This window comes from Dipodomys ordii, unplaced genomic scaffold (genome assembly GCF_000151885.1).
Source record: "Dipodomys ordii isolate 6190 unplaced genomic scaffold, Dord_2.0 Scaffold33, whole genome shotgun sequence".
NCBI lineage: Eukaryota > Metazoa > Chordata > Mammalia > Rodentia > Heteromyidae > Dipodomys > Dipodomys ordii.
The window spans coordinates 6,146,735-6,156,801 of NW_012267249.1; the positions used below are offsets into that span (position 1 = coordinate 6,146,735).

At 45.3% G+C, this 10,067-nt stretch overlaps 1 protein-coding gene across 1 annotated transcript in view; it reads left to right on the top strand.

The window, feature by feature from the left end:
• Nucleotides 1-10,067, top strand: part of LOC105986048 (chromosome unknown open reading frame, human C1orf228) — a 23,612-nt gene that overhangs the window by 9,990 nt on the left and 3,555 nt on the right. Inside the window, exons 4-8 of the mRNA XM_013016787.1 lie at nucleotides 523-719; nucleotides 3,890-3,974; nucleotides 4,506-4,510; nucleotides 7,255-7,259; nucleotides 9,797-9,800. Coding sequence (XP_012872241.1) covers nucleotides 523-719; nucleotides 3,890-3,974; nucleotides 4,506-4,510; nucleotides 7,255-7,259; nucleotides 9,797-9,800 — 296 coding nt within the window. The remainder of the gene's footprint in view (nucleotides 1-522; nucleotides 720-3,889; nucleotides 3,975-4,505; nucleotides 4,511-7,254; nucleotides 7,260-9,796; nucleotides 9,801-10,067) is intronic.

The following is a 10,067-nucleotide window of genomic DNA, read 5'->3' on the forward strand; positions in this document are numbered from 1 at the left end:
TTATGTGGTGCTGAGGAATCGAACCCAGGGTCTCATGCATGCAAGGCAAGCACTCTACCACTGAGCCACCTTCCCAGCCCCAATTTTTTTTTGATGTATGTTTTAAGCTGGGCACTGATGGCTCACGCCTGTAATCCTAGCTTCTCAGGAGGCTGAGATCTGAGGATCTCAGTTCAAAGCCAGCCTGGGCAGGAAAGTCCATGAGACTCTTATCTCTGATAAGTCATTCAGAAAACTGGAATGGTGCTGTGGCTCAAGTGGTAGGGTGCTAGCCTTGAGCTGAAGAACTGAGGGACAGCACCCAGGCCCAGTGTTCAAGCCCCACGACCGAGAAAAAAAAAAAAAAAACTCTTGGATTTGTCTGCTGGGGCTGGCTTCAACCCTTGAACCTCTGATCTCAGCCTCCTAAGTAGCTAGATTACAAGCATGAGCCACTGGCACTCAGCTCTCTATCATGTAATCTTCAGTGGAGGTGGTTTTCATAAATCACATCCAACTTAACATTTTCTCTTTTTTTCCCAGGTGTACGATCCATAGCAGAATTTCTTGCAAAGTCTAAGTCAGAAGAAACCCAGGAGGAAGTGCAGGTTCTGTTGGATTCTTTGCTACATGGAAACCCCAAGTACCAGAATCAAGTATATAAAGGTCTAATAGCTTTGCTGCCCTGCGTGTCTCCCAAAGCTCAGCAGCTGTCCCTGCAGACCCTCAGGACCGCCCAGGTGAGCCAAGGCTGTGTGCTCCTGGGGTCCTGATTCAGCCGCACCAGTCTTATAATTACCTTCGCTCAGCCTCCCCCAGCATGTCTGCCCTTCATGCCGCAGTCAGTGTCTCTTCTAGAAGGCCCAGGTGGGTCACAGGGTTCATGCCTCCCAGCAGAGTGATTTGTCCTGTTTACTTAAGGCAGACTTCAAAGTGATTGTGACAAGCAACAAGGATAGTGAGAAGTCTGCAGAAAAGATTAAAGGGAAAGAGCCAGGGTGCATGTGTAGACAGTGTGTAAGCGACAAGCCAAATCACCACTTGTGAAACTAGAACTGCTTCCTTTTTTCCTCCTTGGCTTCTGTCCTAGCTATTGAATGAAGTCATATTTGGGACATGTGTGGTGGCCATGGGAAGACCTCAGGCTTAAGGATGTTTAGTGGCTTTGATCTGACTATCTGGGGAGGGCAGGATTCTGAGCCAAGTCAGCCTGGGAAGCTATTTGACATCTCTGGCCTCTGTTTCCTTCCTGTGAAATGAAGAGAGTAATTCGTAGTAGGAAAGACTTGACTTTGACTTGTCTGAGGCTGTTTCCTTCTTTATATGAATGGAGAAGGAGCTTACACCTGTAATCCTAGCTATTCAGGAGCCTGAAATCTGAGAGTATCATGGTTCAAACCCAGCCCAGACAGAAAAGTCCATGAGACTCTTATCTCCAATTAACCAGAAAAAAAAAGCCAGAAGATGGAGCTGTGGCTCAAGTGGTAGAGTCCCAGCCTTGAAGAAACAAACAGACAAATAAGGTTCTGAGCACCCCCCCCCACACACACACACAAATGAATAGAATAGAATAGATAGAATAGAATAGGTGATCTCTAGGAGGAAGGATGACCAAAAGAGAAAATGTGGAGGGGCTGGGAATGTGGCTTAGTGGTAAAGTGCTTACCTAACATGAATGAAGCCCTGGGTTCAATTCCTCAGTACCACAGAAACACAAAAAGCCAGTAGTGGCAACTGTGGCTCAAGTAGTAGAGTGCTAACCTTGAGCAAAAGAAGCTCAGATTCAGTGCCCAGTCCCTGAGTTCAAGCCCCATGACCAAAAAAAAAAAAAAAAGGAAAAAACAGTGGAGCCATTAGTAGGCATAGGTTGTACAGCAACTTGTGAATATGCTTAGTGCCACTAAACTCAAAAGTGATGAAAGCCAGGTGCCGGTGGCTCACGCCTGTAATCTTAGCTACTCAGGAGGCTGAGATCTGAGGATCACCATTCAAAGCCAGCCTGAGCAGCAAAGTCCATGAGACTCTTATCTCCAATAAATCACTAGGCCCCATGACCAACAAAAAAAAAGAAAGAAAGAAAGAAAAAGAAAAATTGGAATGTGGCTTAGGGTAGAGTGTTTGCCTAGCATGCATGAGGCCCTGGATTCGATTCGTGATACCATATAAACAAAAATTTTTAAATAAAAAATGAAAAACCAGAAGTAGCACTGTGGCTCAAGTGGTAGAGCCACTAGCATTGAGCACAAAGAGGCTCAGAGACAGCACCCAGGCCTTCACTTCAAGCCCCACAACTGACAAGAAAAAAAGGGGGAGGGGCAGGGAAAACTCACCTTGACTTGGAAGGAGTTAGGGTTTGCTTACTAACTTGATAGACCTTGATGGTTACCAAGTGCCCATCTGAAAAGCAGCCAAGCTAGATCCAAAAACAGAAATTTTTTTTGTTTTATTTTGTGAATCTAGAATCTTCCTCTCATAGACAGCTCTCTGTGACTCTTACTAATGATTTTTTAAAGGAAATACCCTGTATTTATTTTTTTTTAATTTTTATTTTGTCAGTTTGTGGGGCTTGAACTGGGCCTGGGCGCTGTCCCTGTGCTCTTCAGCTCAAGGCTAACACTTTACCACTTGAGCCACAGCACCACTTTCAGTTTTCTGAGTAGTTTGGTGGAAATAAGAGTCTCACAGATTTTCCTGCCCTGGCTGGCTTTGAACCGAGAGCCTCAGATGTCAGCCTCCTGAGTAGCTAGGATTACAGGCGTGAGCCACCAATGCCCAGCTTTATTTACTTATTTTTTGCCGGTCATGGGGCCTGAACTCTGGGCCTGGGCACTGTCCCTCAGCTCTTCAGCTCAAGGCTAGCACTCTACCATTTCAGTCACAGTGCCCCTTCCAGCTTTTTCTGCTTAGGTGGTGCTGAGGAGTTGAACCCAGGGCCTCATGCAGGCAAGGCAAGCACTCTACCACTGAACCACCTTCCCAGTCCCTTGTTTCACTTTTTTATTGTCATTATAAAGATGATGTACAGAGAGCTAATGATTTTTTCTTTTCTTTGTGTATGTGAGTGTGTATGTGTATGTGTGTGTGCGCACATGCGTGTGCATGCGCTTGTGCACCTATACTAGGACTCACGCTCAAGGTTTAACTTGTTTTTTTTTTTGTTTTTGTTTTTGCCAGTCATGGGGCCTGAGCTCTGGGCCTGGGCGCTGTCCCTCAGCTCTTCAGCTCAAGGCTAGCACTCTACCACTTGAGCCACAGTGCCACTTCTGGCTTTTTCTGCTTATGTGGTGCTGAGGAATCGAACCCAGGGCCTCATGCATGCAAGGCTAGCACTCTACCACTGAGCCATCTTTCCAGCCCCTCAAGGTTTAACTTTTTACTTAAGGTTGCTGCTCTACCACTTCTGGCTTTTTGCTTGTTAGTTGGAAATAAGAGTCTCCTAGATTTGTCTGCCCAGGCTGACTTTGAACTTGGATCCTCAAACTTCAGTCTACTGAGTAGGATTACCAGCATGAGCCACTGGTGCCCAGTAGTAGTGATACCTTTTCCTTTGAAACTCCCCAAGCCTCTAAGCCTTCACAGGAGCCCATGAGCTGAGTGTAAGTAAATTAGGAAGAGGTAGAAAAGAGGGGTTAGCTGATGGGTGAGGCTCCTAAGAGAAGAAGTGACTGATTCTTGCTTCTGCAAACCTGGTTCCTGCATTAACCAGGTAGCTTCAGCTTAGTACTTCAGTACAGACCTGGGATGCTTCAGTAGAAACCTGGGAAGCTCCCCTGTCACTCTTTGGGGCTTGTTTGGTTTGGTTCTTCCCTCCATCCCTCACCATAGCACCTGATGATTTGGAAGTGGTGTTTCATTCCAGGAGTACAAGGTTTAAAGGACAACCACCTTGTCTTCTTGTTTATCTCACCAGGAAATCATTGGAACGACACACCCCAGCATCGTGGACTGTGTGCTGAAGGTGCTGGGCACGATGCATCTGGAAGTTCAGTATGAAGGTAAGGAGGCCACCTCCAGGTGACAGAAGGCACATTAGGCCTCAGAGTCTTCCTTCAATCACAGAGCCAGTTGTTGTACATCCTGTGTGGAAGATGCTGAGCCCATGACGCTCAGCAGTTTTTTTTAAGGATATGACAGTCATAGTCATGCTTTGAATCAGCCAGATGGTGCTTTAACTTTTCTTAGGATCTAGCCAGATGCCAGTGGCTCACACCTATAATCCTACACACTCAGAAGGCTGAGATCTGAGGATCATAGTTCGAAGCCAGCCCAGGCAGACACATCTGTGAGACTCTTATCTCCAATTAACCAGAAAAAAAAAAAAAATGAAGTGGAGATAGGGCTTAAGTGATAGAGCAGGAGCCTTGAGCAAAAAAGCTAAAGGACAACATCCAGGTCCTGAATGCAAGCAACAGTACTGGCTACTGGCATAAATAAAACAATCTGCCTGGATTAAAAGCTGCCTCTTGTTCAAGCCTCTTATGGTAGAAGAGGTCATCTGTTAGGACTGGGGTGGCGCACTTTCCTAGCATTGGTGAGGCCTGGCTTCAACCCTCAGAGCAGGGGACAGGACAGGAAGGGGGAGGAGGAAAAAGAGAAGGAAAAAAAACCACTCTGAGGAATGTCCTCCCGATAGGAAATTAAACTGGATAATGACAGTATTAATACATTTCACACAATGAGGGCCGGAGATGCAAGCCATTTTCCATACATCATTTTGCTTCATTCTCAAAACCACCATGAGTACAAAGCCTGGAGCATATACCAGGTTTGATAATGTTTGAGTGAATGAATGGTGAAGAAAGAATGGTGGTTTTTATGTTTTTCAAAATAAAACACAGCGAGTTAAGTATATCTCTCACGACTACACAGCTACCTAGACTCAAAGCAGCCTGAGAGACTTGTAAGACTTACATTCTCAACACAGCACACAGCAGACATTCAAAGGGTGTGATTTCCTTTCTTTTTCCTATGGTGGTTCAGAGAACCTTTCTGTAGTCAATAGGAAGGGACAAGGAAAGAGGACTGAGCATTGGAGAATGGAAAGAGCTTGGAAGGTAGAAAGATGCAGAGGAGGACATTCTGGGGAAAGAATGGTAGAAACGGAGGCATAAAATAAGAGAAAGCGCCGGGCGCTGGTGGCTCACGCCTGTAATCCTAGCTACTCAGGAGGCTGAGATCTGAGGATCGCAGTTCAAAGCCAGCCCGGGCAGGAGAGACCGTGAGACTCCTATCTCCAGTAAAACCACCAGAAAAACCAGAAGTGGCGCTGTAGCTCAAGTGGTAGAGCGCTCGCCTTGAGCTGAAGAGCTGAGGGACAGCACCCAGGCCCAGAGTTCAAGCCCCACGACCAACCAAAAAAAAAAAAATAGAGAAAGCCTGAGCAAAAGAAGTTCAGGGACAGTGCCTAGGATTGGCAAAAAAAAAAAAAAAAAGCCAGGTGCTGGTGGCTCACTTCTGTAATCCTATCTACTCAGGAGACTCAGATCTTAGAGGATTGAATTTTGAGGCCAGCCCAGACACCCCCCCAAAAAAAAATTAAAAAGTCCTCAAAATTCCATCCTTAAAACAACAAAAAGCTAGGTTGGAGGAATGGTACAAGTGGTAGACTATCAGCTAAAGAAACAAGCCAAGCAAGTGTGAGGCCCAGAGTTCAAGCTCTAGTACCTGCAAGAAGAAGGAGGCGGCCAAGTGCCGGTGGCTCACGCCTGTAATCCTACCTACTCAGGAGGCTGAGATCTGAGGATTATGGTTCAAAGCCAGCCTGGGCAGGAAAAGTCTGTAAGACCCTTATCTCGAATAAACCACTCAGAAAACCAGAAGTGGCAGTGTGGTTCAAAAGGTAGAGCACTAGCCTTGAACTTAAAGAGCACAGGGACAGCACCCAGGCCCAGAGTTCAAGCCCCACGACTGACCAAAAAGAAAAAAAAAAGTAGAAGGAGGAGGAGGAGGAATAGGAAGAGGAGAGGAGAGAGGACAACTAGTTGCTCACATGTGTAATCCTAGCTACTTGGGACTAAGAAAGGTGGGGGTACATACCTGTCATCCCACCTACAAAGGGAAGACTAAAATAAGCAGATAATGCTTTAGGCTCATACCCAGACAAGAAGCAAGATGCTACCTCAAAAATAACCAGCTCAGCCAGGCATTAGTGGCTCATGCCTATAATCCTAACTACTCAGGAGGCTCAGATCTAAGGATCGAGGTTCAAAGCCAGCCCAGGCGGGAAAGTCCATGAGACTCTTATCTCCAATAAACCACTAGAAAACTGGAAGTAGTGCTGTGGCTTAAGTGGTAGAGCACTAGCCTTGAACTGAAGAGCTGAGGGACAGTGCCCAGGCCCAGAGTTCAAGCCCTACACTGACAAAAAAAAAAAAAATTACCAGCACAGGCTGGGAATGTGGCTTAGTGGTAGAGTGCTTGCCTAGCATGCATGAGATCCTGGGTTTGATTCCTCAGCACCACATCAACAAAAAGAAGAAGTCATTAAATAAATCATAATTTAAAAAAATATTCAGCACATAGTGATTCCTTTAATCCTAGCTACTCAGGAAGCTGAGATCTGAGAGTCATGGTTCAAAGCCAGTCCAGGCAAGAAAGTCTATAAGACTCTTTTCTCCAGTTAACCACCAAAAAGCAAGAAGTAGAGCTGTGGCTCAATTGGTAGAGCACTAGCCTTTAGCTCAGAGTCAGAGCCTAGACCCAGTAGAAAACAAAACAAAAAAACAGGAACAGATGGCAGCCTCCTTCCTTGATACCACCCTGCCCCCTCCAGCAAGTTGTTCCTCAATGACAGCATTAACCTCCAAAAAGCCTTTTACATAGATGGTGCAAAATTCCTGGGTAACTGTCCTGGTCTTTATCCCTACATCCTCAGCACTGTGCCAAGCATATATTAGGGCATCTTTCCGTGTTGGGATGGAGGCAGGGAGGACTCCACACTCTGCATTATTACTTTCCTGAATAAGTGAATATCTCTCTCCTCCCAACCTCTGAGCAACTCCAGTATAGGAACAAGGATTACTCCATTTCTTTAACAGCCCAATGTCTGGAACACAATGGCTGCTCAGTAGTTCATTGAATAAATTGTGTGTGTGTGTGTGTGTGTGTGTGTGTGCACGTGCGCGTGCATGCTTGAGCCACAGCTCTACTTCTAGGATTTGTTTTGTTTCATTTTTGCCAGTCCAGTGACTTGAACTTAGGGCGCAGGTGCTGTCCCTGAGCATCTTTGTGCTCAAAGCTAGCAATCTACCACTTGAGCCACATCACCACTTCCAGTTTTTGTTTTTTTGTTTTTTTTACTGAATGGTTTATTGGAGATAAGCGTACCACAGACTTTTCTGCCTTTTTTGGGTAGCTATGAACCTTGATCCTCATATCTCAGCCTCCTGAGTAGCTAGGATTACAGGTGTGATCCATGGGGGCTCGGCACTTCTGAGTCTCTTTTGGGGGTTATTTAAAGATAAAACTTTCCTGCCTGAGCTGGCTTTGAATCTCAGTCCTCACATCTTACCTTCCTGAGTAGCTAGGATTACAGGCATGAACCACTAGGACCAGGCTATTGAAAAGATTTGTGACAGGGGCTGGGAAGGTGGTTCAGTGTTTGCCTTGTATGCATGAGGCCCTGGGTTCAATTCCTCAGCACCACATAAGGAGAAAAAGCTGGAAGTGGCACTGTGGCTCAAGTGGTAGAGCACTAGCCTTGAGCTGAAGAGCTGAGGAACAGCGTCCAGGCCCAGAGTTCAGGCCCCATGACTGGAAAAAAAAAAATTGTGACAAAATGGGTTACCTTTAGTTATGTTGATGAACTCCTCCAGAGTTGGAACTGGCCCCAGCTTCTTTCAATATTGGCCAGTTTAGAATCTTTCTATGTTTATTTAGTAATAGTTAATAGTGTCAGAAGCAGTGGGAACATGAAACTTCCACATTGCCCTTTGGTTTGATGTCAGCTCGTGATGACAATGAAGCTGAGTTATCTGACTATAAGTTCAAGGCCAGCCTGAGCTACATAGAAAGACCTTGTCTTAAAAAAAAATAAGAAGAAAGCCGTGTGTGGTGGCTCATGCGTGTAATCCTAGCTAGTCAGGAGGCTGAGATCTGAGGATCTAGGTTCAAAGCCTGGACAGGAACATTTGTGAGACTCTTATCTCCAATTAACCACCAGAAAACCAGAGTGGCATTGTGGCTCAAGTGGTAAAGTGCTAGGCTAGCCTTGAGCTGAAGAGCTTAGGGACAGCGCCCAGGCCCAGAGTTCAAGCCCCAGCACAGACAAAAGAAGAAGAAAAATGTCTATTGATTGATTGAATTAGTCTTTTCTCTTTTTCTTTCTCTTTTATTTTTTTCAGTCGTGGGGCTTGAACTCAGAACCTGGGCACTGTCCCTGAGTTCTTTTGTTCAAGGCTAGCGCTCTACCACTTTGTGCCACAGCTCTACTTATGGTTTTTTGGTGACTAATTGGAGATGAGAGTCTCATAGAATTTCCTGCCCTGGATGGCTTTGAACCTCAATCCTTAGATATCAGCCATCTGAACAGCTAGGATTACAGGCATGAGCCACCAGCACCCAGCTTTTTAAAATGTTTTATTATTAGAAAGTTAATGTACAATAGGGATACAGTTGCATAAGTCAGGCAAAAAGTACATTTCTTTGAATTAGTCTGTTTCTTACCATGTCAAAATAGTCTTGATGTAACTCTGAATATAGAGGCTGCATATATAATAAGTGTCCACAAGGAGGAGCTGTTGCACTTGCTCAGTGCAGAACTGAAGTTAAAAAATGAACCATTCAGTTTCTGGTGAAACTCCTCTAAAGGGAGGGGAAGAGAGACTAATAGATCTTAGATGTGGTAAGTGAGTAGCCAGGGAAGATCCAAAATGAATTCCTTCAGGTTTGAGAACAACAAATTGCAAAACCAGGGATATATATATATCCTTGACAGATCAATTATTACCTTAGGAACATGAGCATTCTTATGTATGATAATTAGAAGTAGACTAATTTACAGTAAGTTAATTTGCCAAACATATGCTTGCCAGAAGTCAATTGGCCAAATGAGCAATTTGCTGAATGGCTAATTTATCAAATTACCAATTTATTAAAAATAAGTTTCTTCTCAATATTTGTAAAGGTTATAGTCGTTCATATTGGTTGTATTATGAGAGACTAAGAGCACAGGGAAAACTCAGCCTTTGAGTCTCTGGGGCTTCAGATTCTGCTGAGCAACTCAGCATATATGTGCTGCTGGGTTTAGAATCTGGGCAGGTTCCAGCCAGCTTTCTGTGATAGGGATTCTCTCTGAGACCTGAGTCAAACATCACTGTCTGACCTGGGTGCTGGTGTCTCATGCCTTTAATCCTAGTTGTTCAGGAGGCTGAGATCTGAGGCTCTCAATTCCAAGCCATCACAGACAGAAAGGTCCATGTTCAAATGGTAGAGCACCAGCCTTGAACAAAAGAAGCTTAGGGATGGTGCCCAGGCTCTAAGTTAAAGCCCCAGGATCAGGAGGAGAGAAGGAGAAGGAAGAATCTCCTTTCCTGTCTGGGCTGGCTTCAAACCACAATCCTCAGATCTCAACCTCCTGAGTAACTAGAATTACAAGCATAAGCCACCAGTGCCTGGTTCCTTTTTGTTTTTGAGATAGGATCTCGTTATGCTGCCCAGGATAGCCTTGAATTCTGGAGCTCAAGTGATCCTCCAACTTCAGCCTTTCAAGTAGCTGAGACTATAAGTATACATGGAGTTGGCCTTTTTTGTGTGGTGGGAGGCTCTGGGGATTGTGTTCACAGCCTTGCTGCTTGCTGGACACTTCAGCCACCTGCAGCCTCGTTTTGCACTCTTTTGTTGTTGTTGGTGGTGGTGGTCAATTGTGGGGCTTGAACTCTGGGCCTGGATGCTATCCCTCAGCTCTTCAGCTCAAGCAAGTGTTCTACCACTTGAGCCACAGTGCCATTTCTGGTTTTCTGGTGGCTTATTGGAGATAAAAGAGTTTCACAAATGTTCCTGCCCGGGCTGGCTTTGAACATCCATCCTCAGATCTCAGCCTCCTGATTGACTAGGATTACAGGCATGAGCCACTGATGCCCAGCTGCAAT